At 48.3% G+C, this 21,429-nt stretch overlaps 1 protein-coding gene across 1 annotated transcript in view; it reads left to right on the plus strand.

Annotated features, from left to right (window-relative positions):
• The window catches only part of cfap299 (cilia and flagella associated protein 299), a 1,221,566-nt gene that overhangs the window by 39,203 nt on the left and 1,160,934 nt on the right, over positions 1 to 21,429 (plus strand). The window contains exon 2 of the mRNA XM_086004005.1: positions 12,721 to 12,851. Coding sequence (XP_085860131.1) covers positions 12,721 to 12,851 — 131 coding nt within the window. The remainder of the gene's footprint in view (positions 1 to 12,720; positions 12,852 to 21,429) is intronic.

Genomic DNA, 21,429 nt, shown 5'->3' on the forward strand with positions numbered 1-21,429 from the left:
TGTTTTCAATACAATCTCCGTATCCCTCAGGGGAATGTGCGAGAATAACCTTTTGTAATCTTGCTTATTCATGACCGTCAATGCCGATCCAGTGTCCAATTCCATCTTCACTTGGACTCCTGCTATCCGAAGCATGACCCAGATAGTTTGGTGGTCTGCTGTGTTACCCACATTATGTATTTTTAGACAACCCAGTTCCTTACTGCTGGAGTCTGAATCCATCTTCTGTTCATCCGAACTGTTCTCTGTCACCTTGGGCCAGAAATTCCAGAACGGGGCTTGCAGCGCGTGCAAGCCCCGTATTTGCACTTACCCCGCGCTCCTGCCGATCAGCTTCTGGGACGCCTGAACTTGGAGAAATAGAATGCACATTCCCGGGCAGCGTATGACATCACGCCGCCCAGGAGTGCAGCCAGCGCGGACCCAGGAGCGTGCAGTGTAAGTGAGACACGCCCCTTGAGGTCTCAGTTTCACTGGACACGCCCCCAATGTTTCTGTCAAGCTGCTTTGCTTTTTTACATGCAAAGCAGCAGTTTAAATAGGTTTTTGGAAGTTTTTTGAAGATTTTGGTAACTTTTATAAACTTTTTAAAATGTTTACATTATTTTGAGTAATCTGAAGTAGTTTTAAAGAGAATTAAAGCAATTTAAAGACTTTTAAAAGCCCTAAAAGAATTTTTTTAATTCCATTTATTTATTTAGCAATGTCGTCGTCATACGTGTCTTCACACTGTTCCCTTTGGGGAACTGTATGAAGTGGTGGAAGGATTTATGGCCGTGATTAACGCTCATTCCGTGACCGTAACCATCTTTGAACCAGCCATTAGGGCGGTTAGTCCTATGGCGGGAGGGTTTTACGGGCTCCCACAAGCTATACAAGGAGGGGGGGCCACCCACACCCACGGACGCAAATATCCCACTGGATGTCAACCCAGAATTTAGAGCCGGAGCTCCGACTCCACTTGCCGGGACTGTCTGGAGCGGGGTTCGAAACCCTACCCTAATCTGGCCCAGCGGCGGGGATCCTACCGCTATGACAAACGCCCAATCCGATTAGCAACGTGAAATGGCAGCATAGGGCTCCAGTCACGGGGAGGGAAAAGGCGCAGGAAACGTATGGGTGTCACCTTTTGTGCGGAGTGGGCCTTTTGCGTAGCAGTAAGCATCCCCGCCGCTGGGCCAGAAGGAGTAGGGTTTTGAACCCCACTCCAGACAGTCCCGGCAAGTGGAGTCGGAGCTCCAACTTTAAATTCTGGGTGGACATCCAGCGGGATACTTGCGTCCGTGGGTGTTGGTGGCCCCCCTCCCCCCTCAGATGGGTTGTGGGAGCCCGTAAAACCCTCCCGCCATAGGACTAACCACCCTAATGGCTGGTTCAAAGATGGTTACGGTCACGGAATGAGCGTTAATCACGGCCATAAATCCTTCCACCACTTCATACAGTTCCCCAAAGGGAACAGTGTGAGGATACGTACGATGATGACCTCTTGCGCAATGCACCTCCTTGGACCCTCAGTCGCAGATGCGAGGGGGCAAGTCGTGCAAGTGTTAAATTTTTTATTTTATTGACATGTAAAATGTTGGCCCAATAATTCCCTTCCAAATGCGCTAGTACGGTCGGGGTACTTACGCATCTGGCCGGATGAAATGCCGGTTTTCAGCATGCACAGTGCATGTGGGGAAAACCGGCATTTCCTGTCCTCTGAACGAAGGGGTTCAGAGGCAGAACGTGTGCGACTGCACATGCAGCGCGTGCGCAGTATAATTCGCCGCTTTCATTAATGCTTTCAGTGAGGTCCAGTCATTACAACTTACACATGAAAAAAGCATGGGTACAGTTGCTGCAGAGGCTGCGGAGGAAGATATTTCTTATCGTGGAGCTTCTGAAAGTATGTATGTCTGTATATATTCCTTTGCGTGTTATGTATATATTCCTTTACTTATGTGTATGAATGTATTATTTAATTATGACTTTCAGAGAAAGTAACTTATTGGAAAATCATAATTAAAAACATACATTCATAGTAAAGGAATATAAAACATACATACATATACGTAAAGGAATATATGTGGACATACATACATAACTCATTCTCACATTCCATTCACACAGCCACAATTGCTCCTTCTACCTACCGTTCTGAAAACCCTTTAAAAAAAAAAATTTTTATCTTTAAAACTTACTTAAAATTTCTTAAAATAACTTCCCTCCCTTTCCCAAACAAAAATATTGCATTTCAAAAGCTCCACGATAAAATATATCTTCCTCCGCAGCCAATGAACCACTTTACACTTGCTTTTTTTCAGTGTAACTTCTAAGGACTTAACCTCACGGATTTCATGAATGAAATCCACGAAGTTCACTGCGCAAGCGTTGCCTGTGCAGTCGCACGCACTCGAGGTCTGGAAATGCCGGCGTTCGCCGCATGCGCTGTTCATGCTGAACGCCGGCATTTCCAACGGCCAGAAGCATGAGTAAGCTGACCATACTCACGCTTCTGGCCTGGAATTTCTGGCCCCTTGTGTACTTTTTTGTACTTCTCCTGCGGCGACTTTTTGCTGCTGGTCTTCTTTCCTGACCGGCATACTCTCGTTATGTGACCAAGTTTGCCACATTGCCTGCATTCTTTATCTTTGAACCAGCACTGGTTCTGGTCATGCGTTGTCCTTCCGCAACGATAGCACTTTACTGCGCCCAATGCCATTTCATTGGTGCTGAATTCCAATGGCCTTTGCTGTATCTCTGCAGCGCCTGGTGCTGCTGCCTCGTGCGATGCTGCAATGCTGAAAGCTTTGTCCAGCGTAAGATCCTTTTCCTCTAGCAGTCGCTTCTGGGTTCCTTCCCTTAGGAGCCCACACACAAACTTATCTCTCAGTGCGTCTGCTAGTCCTGTACCGAACTGACAGTACTTTGATAACTTGCGCAGTTCGATTAAGAATTCAGCGTTGCTTTCCTCTTTAAGTTGAATTCTTTTGTAGAATTTAAATCGTTCCGCTATCAGCAGTGGCGTGGTGTTTAAATGCTCTTGCAGGATAGTAACAATATCCGTGAAACTCTTTCCTACCGGTTTATCTGGTGTTACAAGGTTCCTTAATAACCCGTACGTCTTCGCACCCATCGAGTTTAATAGGGTTAGTGCTTTCTTATCCTCCGGTACCTCATTCGTTGTACAGTAAACTTCGACGCGTTCCACATAAGTGGCCCAATCTTCCACATCGCTATCAAAAGCAGTGATGCTACCCGTTTTTGGCATCCTTGTTGAGTTTCCTTTCCTTCGGATATATGATTATTATTTTATTTTATTTTTTTCAAAATGGCGGCTTCCCGCACTTGGCGGCTTTTCCCGCGCTTGTCTTCTTCCCCCGCCGACTCAAAATGGCGATTACCGCGCTGTTGCCGTTCTCGCCTCCCAGCGGTCCTTTATTTTCCCCTACGCTGCTGCTCTTGTTCCCCGCCGCTCCCGCGGTCCTTGTGGACATAAACGCTTTTCTGGCTGCTGCGCGTCTCTGCCCCGATTGCAGTCCGGCCCCTGACACCGGCTGCAGTCGTGTTCTCCGCCCTTTTCGTCGTTTCCCTCCCCTTCTCTTACTGACAACTCGGCCGACTTCCCCCCCGTGCCGCTCGATCGGGCTTACCCGCCGCTGTCCTCGAAGGGATGTTCACTGATGTTAGACTTCGTGGCCAGAAACCAACCCGGGTTCCCGATTGCCTCCCGTGCTATGCAGTGCCCAGCAGGATGTTGAGGGTGGATGTCCTTGATCAACGCCCGTTTCAGAGGCGAAGCTTCCTTTGATGCAACTGCCGCTAGGTAAGATCAGACTCGTCGCCACTGTTGAGTCTGTGTTTCCAAATGTAGTTATGCTGAATAACTGGACACAGACTACAGAAATAATTAAACAGGTCTTTAGTAATTGAGGGTCAGGGCTGAACTGGAATACACTTTGCTCCACAGGGTTTATATACCGGTGTGGTCACCACCGGTACTACAATGTACAGGAGCCATCAAAAAGTAGTCCATCACCTTAAGGTATCCTCTTAAGGTGGTACAGGTTACATACACTACACAGATCCCTCTATATTAGAGGCTTTTGTATTTCTAGCATTTTCTGTTTATATTTCAAATTTCCAGCATCTGCAGTATTTTGCCTTTTTATAAGATATCTAGAGTGTTGCTTTAACCATGTTATGACACTGAAAATCTGTACAGAGGTAACTGACAAGGATTGTGCAGCAAAAATTATTATTTTGATTTTCTATACTGTTTGAAGCGTTGTGTCTGTAAAAATGTAGAAATGTAGAGATACACACTTGTAGAGAAGATCCTAAACATGTGACATTATCCAGTTGCTATGTTCCCACCAGTTCCCACTTCCGAGGGTCAGTCTCAGCTGCATCCTTGATCCAAATCTAAAGCCCTGGCCTGATTTAATTATTTTTTCCCATTTCCAGCCCAATTCTATCTTTATTTGCAATCACTAGTCTGACTTTGATTTTTTTTGTCACTGTCTGATCCAGCTCACACTTAACGAACATACGAACAATGATGGACAGGTAAAGACCCTCTTGTCCATCGAGCCTGTCCCACACAATTGTGACACCTTGTGTATCACAACATGTACACTCCACCATGTGACCTCCTGGGAGAGGCAAAAAAAATTAAAAACCCAGGCCAATTTGGGGGAAAAAACCTGGGAAATTCCTCTCCGACCCATCTAGGCGATTGAAACTGGTCCAGGAGATCACTCTGGCTCTGAATTCCCTGCATACCCACCTCCTGTAAGAGGTGATCTCCGCCCCAGCCAGAAACAGGTCCTGTTCTTGCTTGAAATCAGCATCCACCGCATGAGACGGCAGCCTGTTCCAGAGGTCCACTATTCTCTGGGAAAAGAACCATCTCCTGACATCGAACCTAGATCTAGCCTTATACAACTTAAATTTGTGACTCCTGGTCCTCTCTAACCTATGTGATTGAAACAAACTGTCAACTGGAACACAATCTATTCCCTTCTTTCTCTTATATACCTCAAATCAGATTACCTCTAAGTCTATGCTTCTCTTCAAGTGTAGAGTCCCAACTCTTAGCCTATCTTGATAACTAAGATGCTTTAGACTGGGAATTAATTTAGTGGCCTTCCTCTGCACCTTCTCCAAAGCCTCAATATCACCCACCATGTGAGGAGACCAAAACTGGACACCGTATTCCAAGTGCAACCTGATTAAGGTCTTGTACAAGGACAAAATAGTATGCCTTGTCTTATACTCAATTGTCCTATGGATACACCCAACACCTTACTTGCTCTATCGCTTCACGGCATTGCTCATGTACCTTTAAAGATGTATGCACTAGAATATCCAAATCTCTTTCTCTCTCCACCATCTTTAATGCTTTTCCCTGAAGGGTGTGTGAATGTTGAGCATTTACCTTGCCCACGTGCATAACACTGCACTTATCTAAGTTATACATCATTTGCCGGTCATGAGTCCAATCTCCCAACACATTAAGAGATCATTAATAAAAATAGTAAAGAGCAACGGCCCCAACACCGATCCCTGCGGGGCACCACTGGTCTTCCAACAGATCCAAATCCATCTATAACTACTTTTTGCCTGCATCTTGCCAGCCAGTTCTCAATCCAGCTCAATATATTACCACGAATACCAGAGGCTTCGATCTTATAGAAAAGCATCTTGTCCGGTGCCTTATCAAAAGCTTTTTGGAAGTCTAAGTAGACAATGTCTACTGGACTTCCCTCATCCATCAACTTTGTAACTTCTTCAAAAAATACAATTAGATTTGTAAGACATGACCTTTTTATGAAGTCATGTTCGGTGTCGCTAATATGTCCCTCTCTATCCAAGCATTCATATATTGGCCCGTAACAGCTTGCGGCCCAACTTGACTTTCACCTTTAGTCGCAGCCTCCAGCTCAACTAGCCACTTCACACTAACTCCCTGCAATTATATTTACACATATACTGTAATTATTTCATACATTTACAATTATATACCTATACATTTATACTCCTTTTAGATTGAAAATCTTACATTTCTTTTTGCTGTATAAAACTGTTTTTCAATGATGCTACATTTCAGATTGTTCATGTAAATAATAAAATTCACCAAAGGTAAAAGCCTATTGCAAATCATACCACAATGTTCACATTTTCTGTTTTAATGCTTAATGCTGGGAGAGGAAGATTCACAGTGCTCCTGAGAACTGATAAAAATAAATAAAACTGAAATGTTGTGAATCTGAAGTGAAAACAGAAAATGTTGGAAACACATAGCAGGCCCATCAACATCTGTAAAGAGAAAAGATAGGATTACGTTGCGGGCGTAGACCCTTTGCCAGGCTCTTGAATGGTGATGTACAGTATACTTTTTCTCTGACTTTTTGGGCTCAACTCTAGCCAGCTGCTTTTATTTGGAATATTCCATAACATTTATATTGAATTATGCTGAAATACATTATTCTCTTCCTGGAATAATTTTGATTTGACTTTTAATTCTTTTAAAATTGTTGTGGTAATTAAAATTGTAATACATTTGCTGATGATTTCTCTGTTCAGTTGGTTTAATTACACATAATTGGTTAATAATGAACATAAAATAGATAAGTTTGCTGAAATGTTAGGAAGGTAGGTGCAGTGCTTTTAAAGCTATGCATATTGCAAACTATAAAGTACTTTGTATGTTGAACATGCCACAAGATGGCAGCATTGTTCATAACATTATTCTAAAAATATCAACATTATTCTAAAAATATCAACTATTTTTAAGTACTTGTGACTTTAAAATGTACTGGCCAGTATTGTTAAAATAAACCTTCATTATAATGAGAATAGTATTCACTACCCCTTATTGCATGTAATAATATCTAATGTTTCACAATATCAAAAATATACAAGTTTACAATTCTAATTTGACTAAATATGATAAATCAGTGTTTTAACTAGGGCACCTTTTGCTACTGAATTTCCCACAGTTAAGTAAGACTGGGACCATATACTGTACTAATAGTCACTAGCAATTTTGGGTACATATTGTTTAGAATCACTGTAATATTCCAGCGTGATTGTATCAATCTGTGCTTCTGCTTTTGATTGAAGCTTAATCACTTTTGCAGTGTTACATACATACACATTTACCTGCCTAACGGGAGGTGGGGGTTGAGGACTGAAAATTCATTCAGAGCTTGGGATTGTGGGGGCTGAGTGTGGAAGTGGTAGAATCTTGTTCAGTAGGTAAAGTTTGATATTTGATTTGTATATATTTATTTCCTTCAGGCAGCTTTTAATTTAAACATAACTGTTTAATTCAGTGAAACTTAACATACATTAACAAAAGTCTTTTCAATTCCTCTGTTTGGTTAGAAAACCTAAAGCTTTGACATAAGTAATATGCATCATCTGAACTCCTGTTAATTGTTAATTCTGCTTCAATTTCTGGCAGTTTAATCAAATCTCTAGATTCCATAAGATTTAAAAAAAGATGTAATTGAAGAAATCTATGAGATGAAGAACAAGTACAGTAGACTATATAAATGTTTTAAGTTTTAACTCTTTCTTCTCCCCCATTTTCTTTAATATACTTTATCAAATTCATCATATTTTAAACCACAGTGATCAATGATAACTTTCTTTTAAACCAAAAGTTTTCAAGTAAAATTTACGCAATTAATAGATAAATAATTGCTACTGTCTGATTAAATCTACACCAATCTAGAAGATTTAATGCACAGTCACAGTAATTCATGCTGAATAATGGTTAAATGTAAAATATCTTGCGTAAAACAAAATTGCATGTAATACTCTTTACAGCTGATCTGAAGTAACAAATGCCCATTTTTATTTCTATCCTTCCATACTAACATGGAAGTCCATGCCGTTTTCTGTAGTGTTGAGGCCCAACACTGTAAAGCTGCACCAGGTCAAAATGGTCTAGTTAGCTCACAAAATTCGTGCTCAGTCCTCATTAATATGATTGTAGTCTTGATCTCAGTGCTAAAACCGCTGCTCATTGGCCTACCGCTCAACAGGTGGGCCAATATCAGGTCCAGTCTAATTCTCAGTCATGTTTGGCACAGGCTTTAGTCAATACTTAAAGGGGAGGTGCATTGATGCTACAACACCTCATGTCAATCCATCGACAATTTCACCTGGAAAAAGATGGCAGTGGAAGCACATGGCTGAGCCTCAGCATAGGGAGAGAGCCTACAGATTCTCAGATGCAGCTCTTGAGGCACTGGTGGTGGCCATGACGAGGAGGCGGGCAGTCCTCTTCCTGCAGACCAACATTTCGAAGGCTCTGGAAGGAGATCCAGATCTACAAGATGCACTGCAGCAACTTGCCCAGGCTGCTTCGGCAGCACCTCCAAAACCCGCGACCTCTACCACCTAGAAGGACAAGGGCAGCAGGCATATGGGAACACCACCACCTCGCGTTCTCCTTCAAGTCACACACCATCCTGATTGGAAGTATATCGCCGTTCCTTTATTATCGCTAGGTCAAAATCCTGGTACTCCCTCCCTAACAGCACTGTGGGAGTACCTTCACCGCACAGACTGCAGCGGTTCAAGAAGGCGGCTCATCACCACCTTCTCGAGGGCAATTAGAGATGGGCAATAAATGCTGGCCTTGCCAGCGATGCCCAAAACCCATGAACAAATAACAAAAAGATAGCTGCCTATGTGATGGCCAGCACTCTGGTCCCGAGGTCCGCAATCCAGTGCCAAAAGAAGTTTAATGACCTCACACGGCAGGTCAAGGTGAGTGAAGGCTTCAGCAAATGCCATATCCCACCATTCTCACCACAAGCCTCACACAATGCTCAATGCACCACACCCCCAGCACTCACCTACCAACAATCTCTACCTATCACCACTCAGACCTCACAATCATAGCTTCACTTCACCCTCACAACCTTACCACTGCTGCAACACTCATACCTGCATCTCACACCTTGCACACACTGACAGCTATTCAACTATGGCAGGCACATCACCAAAACACATTGCACCACAGTGACTCACACACTTCCCTTTCTCTTGCAGGCCATGTTTGTACATGACAGCAGGGAGCAGCGGCAGACAGGTGGGGGGTAGGCTGCCATCCAGGCCCTCACCGACCTGCATCCCACTTCTTCCTCATCCCACAATCTCGTCTCACTTTCAAGCCGCTGATGCTGTATGCATGCATATCTTGCTTTCCCCTACCCCACCTCCTCTCACCATAACCTAACTCTTCTGCCTTTCTGCTTTCAGCTAATCAAGCACCCGAGCAGCCTGTCCCTGGGGTGATGCAGGAGAGCAAGGGGGGAGAAGAGGAAGACACAACGTCACTCGATCTGACACTCGCAGACACCAGCTCAGAAACTGGCACTGTGCATACTTTAGAAGCTAGCGTAGAAGCGAAATCTGCACAGGGTGAGGCACCAGGGACGAGTGGGCAGCAGCAAGGCCAGGGGGAAAGAGTAGCTTGGGGGCCAGCTCCCCGGAGGGCGAGTTTGTGCGCAAGTTCTGCTGCGCAGGATTCAGATGAGGACCTCGATGGGGCAGCCTTAAGAAGAAGGGTGATGGGCATGCACACCGAATTGCTAGGTGCAATGGCAAACCTGCCAAAGAGTATCTTGACTATGTCAAGGAGCATGGAGGAATCTGCCTCCAACATTGCATGGGGATTTGCGCAGAGCTTGGAGCCCAGTATTTCCAGGCTGGAAATGATGCAAAACTCCCGAAGAGACTTTGTTGACCCAGACATGATGCTGCATGTGATGGGCGATGTCGCAGCTGCCATTGCAGCACAGGCGGAAGCAACCTAACATCTTAGTGCTGCAGCGGAAGCGCAGGCCACACTCATGAAGTCGCAGTTTGATGTCATCCCAAGCTCAGACTGCTCTCATGCAGTCTCATCTTGCTGCCATCCAAGCTCAGACTGCTGCCTCCATGACTGGGTTTACCACTGTCGACTGGGGCTTGAAGGGTGTTGCAGCAGCCCAGCAGTCTGTGCTTCAAAAGACTGCCAGGCGTGCTGAGGCGCCGCCCCTGGGGAATGACAGCGGAGCAGGATCCTGCTGTCCTCGCTCAGGATGACAGCATTCCTGTTCCCACCACTGTCACTCTGCCATTGCCTTTGCCGCTGCCTGTCAGCTGGTCAGCTCAGACTGCTGCCACCCATGCCGAGGTGGTGCTGTCTACAGCTGAGTCTTCTAGGGCCAGAGCTGCTTGAGGTCATCCTGCAAGGCAATCTGAAGCCTCCCCCCATGGAAACTCAGCAGCCTTCCACTAGCCATGCTACAGCCACTGGGGGAGCACTTCGAAAGAACACTAGATCAGGAATGGGCACCTGAACGACAGGCACTAAGGGATGATTATTTCATATCGTATGTGTCAATTGATTTTTGATAAATTTATTAATTTTGTTTAGAATCTTTTGTGATGGCTATCATTTCAGCTTTGTGCCCAGGAGGATGCTGTGATATGGCGTGAGACAGGGATGCTATGATGGGGATGTGGTGAGCAACGGGGATCTGGGGTTTCATTCATTGGAATCGGAGTCTAATGAGGTGTTCACAGACAGCTCATCTGAAAGGGGAATTTGCTGCCTGTCTCCTCCCTTTCTCTTCCTCTTCATCTTCTTTTCCCCTCTCCCTCGTCCTCCTCTTGAGTTGCTCCCGCAATCCCTGGTGGCAAGGACAGTGCCCTCATGATGGCCAAGTTGTGAAGAATGCAGCAGACGAAATGGGACATCCTCTCCACCGAGTACTGGAGTGCTTCTCCCGAGCGGTCAAGGCAGCGGAACTGTTGCTTCAACAGCCTGATGGTCTGCTCGATGATATTCCTGGTGGCAGCATGGCTCTCATTCTGAGTGCTGGGCACGAGTGGTGGGGTTGAGGAGGGGAGTCATCAGCCAGGTGCAGAGCGGATAGTTCTTGTCTCCGAACAGCCACCCTCGAGTTTCATGTGGTGGCTGGAGGATTGTTGGCACACCAGACTGACGCAGGATGAAGGCATCATGGCTGCTGCCAGGATAGTGGGCATTGACTATCAGGAATCGCTGGGCGTGGTCGCACACTAACTCCACATTAAGTGAGTGGTAGCTTTTGCGGTTACGGAAGATCTCAGGATTGTTATGGGGCGCCCGCAAAGCCACGTGGGTGCAGTCGATTCCGCCCTGCACCATGGGGAAGCCCGTTATCCAGGCAAAGCCCCATGTGCCCTGGTCCTGCTTCTCTCTGCTCAGACAGAAGACAACGTAGTCCCTTCTCCTGGTGTAGAGAGCCTCAATGACCTCCCGTTTGCAGCGATGGACAGCGAACTGTGAGATGTTAGCTATGTCTGCTGCTGCAGACTGGAAGGATCTGCTGGCAAAGAAATTGAGGGCCACGATGACCTTGACTGCCACTGGGAGAGCCGTGGTTGCCCTGCTCTCAAGCTTCAGGTTTGGTTGCAGAAGGTGGCAGAGTTCTGTGACCACCTCTTTGGTGAAGCGGAGCCTCCTAATACACTGCTCCTCGCTTAAGTGGATATAAGAGAAGTGCTCTCGGAAGACGCTAGGTAGGTAAGACCTGTTAAGAGCCCTCCTAGCCCTCTTCCTCCTCCCTTTGCGTGCATCTTCTCTTCGCTGCCTCTGCTCCCTCTCCCTAAGATACTCGAGTGTGAGGAGGACTACCAGTACAACCCCTATGTCTGTGAGCAAGTGTTGTAAGCAGAAGCCTTTAAAAAATAATGACGGGGTCACCTTAAAACCTTGCAATAAGTTTATAAAGCTGCTGGAGTTGCAGAAAGTTGCACAGAGCCAGTCAAATTGCAGAAACATGTCGGGTGCAAATTGTTGCTGGTGATCCCTTTAAATAATGCTGCTGGTGCCTCCTTCCTGCTTCTCGATGCTTGTTCAACTCATCGCAATTACGGCATGCCGGTAAGTGGAGCGGTGAAGTCAAAACTCGCAGATTGGGCCTCAAATGATTGTTGTACACTCACTGATGTCACGATCTGCATAATCTACATCTCCCTAGCGAGCGCAGATATCGGCAGCGCTGCTGGCCAGCCGAAAATGGCGGCTGCCGCGGGACCCGCTGGCAGAGGGTGGAAAAGCGGCGGTGGCCGCCATTTTTTTGCCTGAATCTGGCGGTAACAGGTGCCGCTAAACCCTCGAATTTCTAGGCCCATGTTTCTAAAATACATGCGTTGTGAAATTAGTTTGTTAACTATTTGAAACAAAAAATTGCAATCAATTCATGAATGTGTTATACTGTAGTTCATCCAAGCTCTTATAATAAAAGTACCATCTTCTGGTTTAATGTGCAAGTTTCTGTCTATACAGGACACTTATTTGTAATTTGTTTGGAATTTGTAATTTAAAAAATTCTTTCTCTTTAATGAGTTGCATTTTAGAGTTTTAGAAGGCAGCATATGCTTCAGCAGGAAGGCATCAGTTACTTTATAATTCTTCTGGGACAACGTTAAAACTGTGATATACTAAAAGTCATTTTATGGTAAAACTACTCACACTCAGCACTCCGACTCCTTGTATTATAATTAGCTGTGCCGATCCGCTCACTTCATGCAGAAGTTGTAAGATGTTTTTTTCTCTCCTTTTTTGCACTTGTTTTCTGACTGGCCTAAAGACTCCAACATTGCTGTAATATCTTATGAGGCAGTCAGCCAGTGTGTGAATTTCAGTTCTGCCTTGGTAAATCATCTCCATGAATCCCTTAGGATGAAGAGCTGGCTCGACAGCTGGTGGAGCTGGGATACAGGGGAAGTGGAGAGGTGCTGAAAAGAGAAGAGTTTGAAATGAGGAAGGCAGCTGCTGAAGCTGCAAGACTTGCTAAAAAAAGCCAGAAAAAGTGAGTATATTCTAGTTCATTGATAAAAGAAGATATTTCATGATTTGTTCTAAAAGAGGAAACAGTATATGTGTTGGATGTTAAATGCAAGTTAGTGGGTGCGTGGCTGACCATGGGGACAACAAGACTGGGGCTTCCCACGTTTCCAGCCTGACAGGACATCGACGAATGAAAGCAGAGTGATGGAAAGGGAGGGGGAGCTATTTTGAAATGGGGTTCCAGCTTGTCTCATTTGGGAAGTAGGCTGCACTGGGTCTTAAAATCATAATGAATGCAATGAGCCTCTCCTGCCCTTTCTCCAACAGTAATCAGCATCCAATAGTAAAAAGACATAAAGAATTGCAGTCAGGCAGCATTTGTGCTTGCTTTTGCTCTTGTATAAATTACGGCAAGCTAATTTTGCTACAACTATAAAGACAATAGATGTTGAGTTCTGCTACCTATTTTTTACGAGTAAGACCCACAAATACATATCTTATTACTCAATTTTCCACATTTGTTAATTTCAGAACACTTTATACAGTACTCTGCAATTATTTACTTCAAACAACATTTTTGTACTTATTAAAACAATTATATCAGTGTTCAATTTAAACAGGAAAATCCAAGGATTAACAGCAGTCAGCACTGATCAGAAATAATAAAAATAGAAGGCAAAAGTCAAGAAAAGCCCCTTGGGTATATAGGTGTTCTTCCCTCTAGTACCCTAACTATCCCACCCGAACACCCAATTTCATCTTGACTGTACTGAAGGTTAGTGTTTCTATTATCTTGTAGAGAATGAGGGCCTGAAAACCCACGGCCCTACATCCTGGCATAAATGCTGAGATGCACCCACCCCTGACCCTTGGCCTGCCAAAGTTTGCAGGTTAAATTTAATTAAAGGGGACTGACATGTACCTTAAAAATTCTTGTTTCTTCAAGAGTCATGTAGGATTCGCAAAATTTCCACGTTTCCCTAAAGGTTACTCTTAATAAAAGGGACCCTGCGTGGACATTTTAAAAAGGGTACCCAAAGATGGCGTCTGCACCTCGTGGCCGAAAACCTGTAAGATCTTAAAAGCTTGGACTCTGTGGCACAAGCAGCTTTTGGGGGAATCAAAACCTAAAATGCAGTTTTTGTGAAGAAGGACTTTTGTATTTTGAAAAGCAGACAGAACTCTGAATATGCATTAAGCCAGATCGGAGACAGATCAAAACCAGTTAGGCCTATACTTGAGGCCATCAAGCGGTTTGCATAAATAATCGGAAACAGCTTAAGGAAGCCATCGAGGCTGGACAGGCCGATTAAGATGCATTAATGACAATACAGCTCAGACATCAGGCCAGTAGGTGCGATCACCGGCCATCTAAAAACAGTTAGTTTAGATTGCTACAATTATGTAAACTAGCCCGCCAAGATTGGGACAATGAACTAACCTGATTTGGCGCGCAGATAAGGGCCATCCGAAGGAGTATAATTGTAGGCCCACCGACAACCGACGTTCTCTTGCTCCTGCCTCCTGCTCCCCACCCTCGTGGCTGCTGCTCTTTCCCCCTCCCGCGCTTGCCGCCTGGCCACTGCCCGTGCCTTTCCCCACCCCATCAGGGACGCCCGGCATTGCACCAGGCGGACACGGACAAACCAGGCCAGGCGAGGCAATGAGACGAGACGCATCGGGAGAGGATTGAAGAACGCTTCGAATGATCGGGCCTTCAATTCAGCTGACCTGCAACTATCTTCATGCAAACTCCAACTGCCGCCTGAGGAAGAGGAACCATCATCCCTGCGACGTAAAGTACCCAAGCAAAGACTTTAACCTTGGGGTACTTGTACCTGGATGACGCCCTTGCAGTGCCCCAAGACCACGTGATGATGGCAGGCCCCAGAGAGCACAAAGAGTAAACCCCAAGCCCCACCGCTGTTTGAATTCAGCAGATTTTGGATTGGTGAGCATGAATTCTGGCCCCTCATAGCTTAATCTAGTTAGGTATAGGGGGTGGGATAAGGATAAGAGGATTGTTAAGATAGTTGTTTTCCTTCGATGTGCCGTGTGTTCCCCATTCCTTGTATAAGTAAAGTTTGAATGTATTTGCCTGTAATTTTATACTAGTAACTTCTCATAAGATTGTGTTAATTTCTATTTCAATAAAATCTTGGTTTTCTTACATCCAAACCACCTGTCTACTCGAGTCTTTTCTGTATCGCCGCCGTACCTAAGTCCGGTGTCTAGAACCCAGGGGCGTGGGAGCGATTTGAACCACTCACAAACAGTCAGGGGCATAACTGACTAGGCGCACGCGCCAACCACACCAGCCCCCTACAGAAATGGCGACCGCGGCAGGACACCGGCAACAGGGTTGCGATAGAATAGACAATGGTTCGGATGAGCAAATCATGATGGAGGAAAGGATTTCTGATTACAGTATGTGTTTAGCAAGGTGAAATATCACTAAGATGTGGATCACCACTCTGTTAAAGGCTGGGTGTCCGGTAGATGCAGCAGCTAAGTGGACAGAGGGAAAGGAACACAAGAAGTCCTTAGAGAAGGCAGTTTGGCTGATGTGTTTTAAAAAGCAGGTCCAGCTGTTGGACGGGCTCATTGCAGCACAGGCAGTCGAGTTAAGGGAGTCAGCCCTGGAGATCCAGGATAAGGCTCTCGCAGGGGAGAAGTTATTAGTGGCTTTGAATCAGGAGAGAGTGCGTTTAATGGGAGAACACAAGGCCCAGTTGGAATACCTACGGTGCCAAGTCACCGAGGCCAAGGGAAATGAGTTAAGCTTGCGGGAGAAGAACACCTGCTTGGCAAGGCAGATTAGGGAACAAGAAGAGAAAGTACAGGAGGTAAAGGCAGCGTACAAGCTGGCGAGCGAACAGGGGTTTGAGCAGGCAGACCACTGCCCCTGTAAAGAGAGGATAGAAAATCTGAGGCGGGCCCTCCGGAAGGCAAAAGGCATGGTGTGCCTCATAAGCCCAAAGGCAGGTCAGGCAGATTTTATGGGGAAGGAGGGGAGGACAGTTCCAACGTCACCGGTAGTGCCTAGGGACGATCCGGTTGAGAGAGAGGAGATCTCACGACCACCACCCGTAGCGCCAAGTTTCAGCGAGGTTTGGCAACAAGGGGGGGTGGAGCCAGAGGTGGAAGCGGAGGTAGAACAACCCCCGCCCGAGAGGTCGGAACCGGGACCGATGTGCCCAGCACGGCATCGGAGGTTCAGCCCACCCGCCAATGGCGACAATAAGGGACCCCTCCAAAACCAGTTCGTATTACCCTGTAACACCCAACAGCTTAGGGCTATGGTCAACCATATCCTGAGGCTCTCCGAAAAGGGAGACCCCTCGATCCACTTCAGGGAAGTAGAGCAGGCAGCCAGCGTCAACGACTGTGATGACGCTGAGAAGGCCAAGATGCTGCTAGTCTCCCTGGAGAGTAATCTCCTCCAATCCCTCTCTGACGAGTGTAAAAGGGGACAGTGCAGGTACGAGGAGCTTAGAGATGTGGTTCTGGAGGCCATGGGGATGAATGAGGGAAGTTCTTTCTCCCATGTGGAGAAGACGATCCAGCTCCCAGGGGAAACCCCGCAGGCTTTTGCGGACCGGCTGTGGCCGGTGTACTGGAGGGCCTGTCTGGGGACGCCCAACGGAGTGTTCCTGAACGGGGATCTCCTGGCCCATTGGCTCCGTTGCCTGGTGGCGAACAGCTTGCCACAGGTCTGGGCCAAGGCAGAAGCCTGGTTCGACCCCAAAAATCCCCAGACCACCGATTAGGCAGCTCACTCTGGCCTATAAAAACGGTAGGGGAGCCGATGCACACCCACCCAAGGGAAAGGTGCATGAGGTAAAACCCGGACCGGGTAGGAAAGAGTGGCACCAGGAAGGGCGTAACCCCCCCAACGCAAAGACCAATTGTTATGGGTGTGGGAAGGATGGTCACTGGCGGAAGGAGTGCAAAATCCCTTGGAAAGATAACGAGGGAAAGCATTCCACAGCCCCAGCCCAAAAGGCGGGGGCAGGGATCCTTTCCGTAGAGGTCGAGTCACTTTTGGACACCATGAGGTCCTTATTGACTGGCCAGGGGAGAGTAGCAGCCGCCACCGGTGCTTTCACCGCATCAGCCCCATCCAACCCACAGCCATGACTAGAGCCAGCGCAGCCTGTTTACCTGTGTTTTCTCCGGTATGATGAGTGGAAAAGACCCCTTTTTGAGATGGAGGTAGAAAAGGTGACGGGGACCTATCTGTTGGACACGGGGGCATCATGCACTGTGGTCTACTCATCTAACCCCACCACCTCGCCTCTCTCTAACGGGGTCCCATACAGTCTATCGGGGTTCACTGGTAAAGAAGAGGCTGGCTCGTTTTCCATTCCGCTCGCCATTCGGTTAGGACCGCTCCGCTCCAAGTGGACCTGTGTCCTGATGAAATGGGAAGTGGAGGGTGGAAGAGGGGTCCTGGGATCCGACTTTATTGTATGCCACGGGACCCTAGTGGATTTAAGAAATCATTGCCTTTGGGGGGCAGATAAAGTAAAGAACGGAGAGGTAGTAGTAATCCCAGGAAAGGAAGGGAAGGGGACCCTCTGCACCATGAAGCCCAAAGAGGATTATTACCTCGAGCTTATGGTCAGCAATTCCCCACCAGAGTTCCAGGCATTTGTGCAGGCCCACCTGGCCACATTTGCCACTCACAAACATGACTGCGGGAGGGTTACAGGGTTTGAGGTCAGCGTAGACGGGGAGCAGAACCGGACATGGAAGCAGACATGTCCTCGTTAGTGCAACAGGGAGTGCTGAGACCGATAGCTACCCACGTGAATTCTCCGCTATGGCCGGTCAGAAAGCCGGACAATTCCTGGAGGGCGACGGTGAACTACTGGGTGCTCAATAGTAACATCCCAGCCTGTGCACCCACAGTAGCAGCAGTTGCCGACCTCATAGGGAGTATTCCAGCATCCGCGACCACTTTCACGGTGCTGGATATTTCCAATGGGTTTTGGTCCATCCCTGTAAGGAGTGAGGATCAGTACAAGTTTGCCTTTACATTTAAAGGGCAACAGTACATGTGGAACTGCTTGCCGCAGGGCTTCCACAACAGCCCCAGCATTTTCCATCAGTGCATGGCAAACAGTGAAGGATTTTAGCCAGCCCAGACAGTTGGTCCAATATGTGGATGACCTGCTCCTGTTCACTGATTCGAAAGAGGAGCATGGCCCACTATTGGCCGAACTGCTGGAGCTGCTAGGGCAGAAGGGTTTCAAAGTGAACCCCAAGAAAGCGCAGATCGGCCAGCAGGAGGTGAAATTCCTCGGCCTGTCCGTGCGTGCTGGAGAAAGGGCCATAGATAAAGCTAGGAGGGAAGCGGCACAAGAACTACCGGTCCCCAACACAGTAACGGGTGTGAGGTCGTTTCTAGGGCTAACCGGGTACTGTAGAGACTTTATTGAGGACTATGCAGCCAGCGCAGCCCCTCTGCTCCGACTCCTACACAAGGGAGTGGAGTGGCTTTGGGATGAGGGTTGCCAGGCAGCATTTGTCAGGCTCAAGAAAGACTTGCAGACCGCGCCAGCTCTAGGGGCCATAGATGAGGGGAAAGAGTTTTTCCTGGAGGTAGCAGCCAGTGGGGACAGCCTGAGTGCTGTGCTGCTCCAAGAGCGGCGCGGCCGGTGGTCTACTCCTCCAGGATACTCACAGATGTGGAAAGGAGCTATTCCAACTGTGAGCGGCACCTTTTGGCTACACATTGGGCTGTGAAAAGATCATTGATCTTCACAGGCACCTCTCCCACCACCCTCCTCACCCATCACACACCCACCCAGATGCTTCTGGACGGGAGGATCAAGGATGGAACAGTGAGCAGTGCCCGCATTGCTCGCTGGACCTTGCTCCTCTCACAGATGGATCTGAAGGTGAAGGGTCTCTGTGAGCCAAAGCTCGCAGCCAACCTGGTATATCCTGGAACAGCCCACTGGTGTTCCATAGAAGGGGTTTGGGAAGTAAACATAGGTTTATGGGCCGGGATACATCCCACAGGCCGTGAGATCTATGTAGACGATTCCAGCATGGTATCTGCTGGCGAGCGTCTCACGGGGTGTGGAGTTTACGACCCAGCGGCAAACATTGCCCTGGCGATTAAGCTCCCCAGCACCATGAGCGCCCAGCAGGCTGAACTGTCCACGGTGGTCTACGTCGTTACACACCCCGAAATCTTCCCCACCCCCTACCCGATTTGCTCAGACAGCATGTTCACATGCAATTCGTGTACGGAGTACCTGGCCATCTGGTCCCGCCGCGGATACACCTCCGCCGACGGGAGACCCCTCACAGTAAAACCCCTGCTGGAAAAGATCCTGGCAGTAGTGGGGGAGGAAGGGGAGGTTTTCATCCACAAGGTGAAGGCCCATTCCGCCACAGAACCCCACGGCCAAGGCAACCAGCAGGCTGACTTGCTCGCCAAGGAGGGTGCCCGCGCAGGCACTTTTTGCGACCCACTTGGGTCCAGACCCATGGCGGCGGCCAGAGGTAGGAACGGGACCCAAGGGAGTGCAGGGGTAGCATTAGCCCCGGACCTTAAGACGGTCCAAGCCCAAGACCCCGTCCTCAAAGCAGTCCTCAGCGCTGTAGCTGAGGGAAAGGGAGTAGAGGGTCCGTACGGCACAGCGACCCTCTCCGTTAAAGAGGGTATGCTGTTCTGGGTGGAACAGTGGGTTGTGCCGCAGCAGCACCGGAGGGAATTCCTTCAACTGGCCCATGAGGGTCCAGGAGCGGGACACCCTGGGCCTGAGACCACCTGGCAATGGGTGGAACAGGCGGGATGGTGGCCGGGACTCGGGGACGATGTCCGCGAGTTCTGTGCAGGCTGTCTTGTGTGCGCTGCGAATAACCCCCACCCCCACAAAAGGAAGGTACCTATGGGACACGTCAGGAGGGTAGCGGGACCATGGCAATCGATACAAGTCGACTGCATCAGGCCCCTGCCCACCGCTCAGGGAGGCTATAAGTACTGCCTATTCCTGGTGGACATGTTTACCAAATGGGTAGAGGCCTTTCCCTGCAGAACAGCCACAGCTCTGGGTACTGCCAGGATCCTGGTCCGGGAAGTGTTCTCGAGGTGGGGACTACCACAGTATGTGGAGTCCGACCAAGGGAGTCACTTCACCGGACAGGTGATGCAGAACACCCTCATGGTGTTAGGCATTGAAGGGAAATGGCACGTGGCCCACAACCTTCAGTCATCGGGGATTGTAGAATGTATGAATCGGACCCTAAAGGAGAGGTTAAGGAAGGAGACGGTAGACTCGCCCTGTAAATGGGCCGAAGTCCTACCGCTGGTTTTGATGGGGATCCGGGCCAGCCAGTCTAAAAGCTCGGGGTATTTCCCGTACGAGCTAATGACTGGCAGGGTTATGCGGACCCCCACCCGTGTACTAGCCCTGGTGCTCACGGAGGGTCAGCTCAGAGGTACACCAGGACAGGTTCGCCCGAAACAACATTGAGCACCTGAAGCAGGTCCATGAGCAGGCAGCCGGGAACATGGGAAGGCAGCATCGGAGTAACCGATTGCTGCTCGAACCGAGAAAGCACCACGAGTGGGAGATAGGAGATCAGGTTATGGTGAGAAACTATGCCCAAGTATGAAGTTTGGAGCCATTGTATATGGGGCCCTACAGCATTGTAGATAAAGCCAGCCCTATGGTATTTGCCGTGAAGATGCCCCGGCGTACAAAATGGTTTCATATCAACCAGTGTAAGCTGTTCACACCTGAAAGGGGAAAACAGCCAGTTGGGGTAAGGTCTGAGGATAAAGATCCTCAGCCTGCAGCAGGAGCGAGTTCACAGACTGCACAGGCAGGCGCTGTGGCTTGCTTGAAGGGAGGGGCCATCCCGCCCATCGATTGGGACACTCCCCCACTCTTCTGGGATCCAGACGAGGGGGAGGGACCTGAGGGCGAAAACCCCGCCCCCAACCCAGGTGTAGAGAGGGAGGGACCTGAGGTCGAAAACCCCGCCCCGGACCCAGCCATGGGACCTGGGGGTGGAGACTCTCAGCTCGCAACAGCAGGCTGCGAAGAGTTACCTGCCCCTAGCCCAGGTTCGGGAGTGGTCAAGCCTGAGGGAGCAGCGGTTCAGGTTAAAGGCCCATCAGCCAAGAAAGCCCCACCCGCCAAGGCCCCTAGAAAGTCCCCATGGACGCCCCAGCCGAGAAAGCCATGGTCACCAGCCCTCCAGTTACCAAAGGCCGCCCCTCAAGTCAGGGGGAGGTCCAAGGACAGAGGTCCTCAGTCAGCAGCCATGGTCTGCGAGGGACCAACAGTGCAGGACGGTGCGGTCATGCCGGAGGTAACGGTGAGCCACAGTCCAACCAGGAATTAGCCTGGCCATCCGGAGACGGGCGGCGGATGTATATAGTTTTAGTTTAAGTTTTGGTTATTATTAAGTTTAGGTATTTAGCTGAAGTTTGGGTGTTTTAGTTTAAGTTAAATAAGGTGATGGGTAGTTTTAAGTAAGTAATCTGCTAAGAGTGTGTATATTTGGGTCGAGTTCGCGGGACCCGACCATGCTTCACCAAGCCAGAGAATCTCTTGGGGACCTGGCTGCATGTT

The sequence above is a fragment of the Somniosus microcephalus genome, chromosome 2, assembly GCF_052327205.1.
Source record: "Somniosus microcephalus isolate GS21.2 chromosome 2, FLI_Smic_1.0, whole genome shotgun sequence".
NCBI lineage: Eukaryota > Metazoa > Chordata > Chondrichthyes > Squaliformes > Somniosidae > Somniosus > Somniosus microcephalus.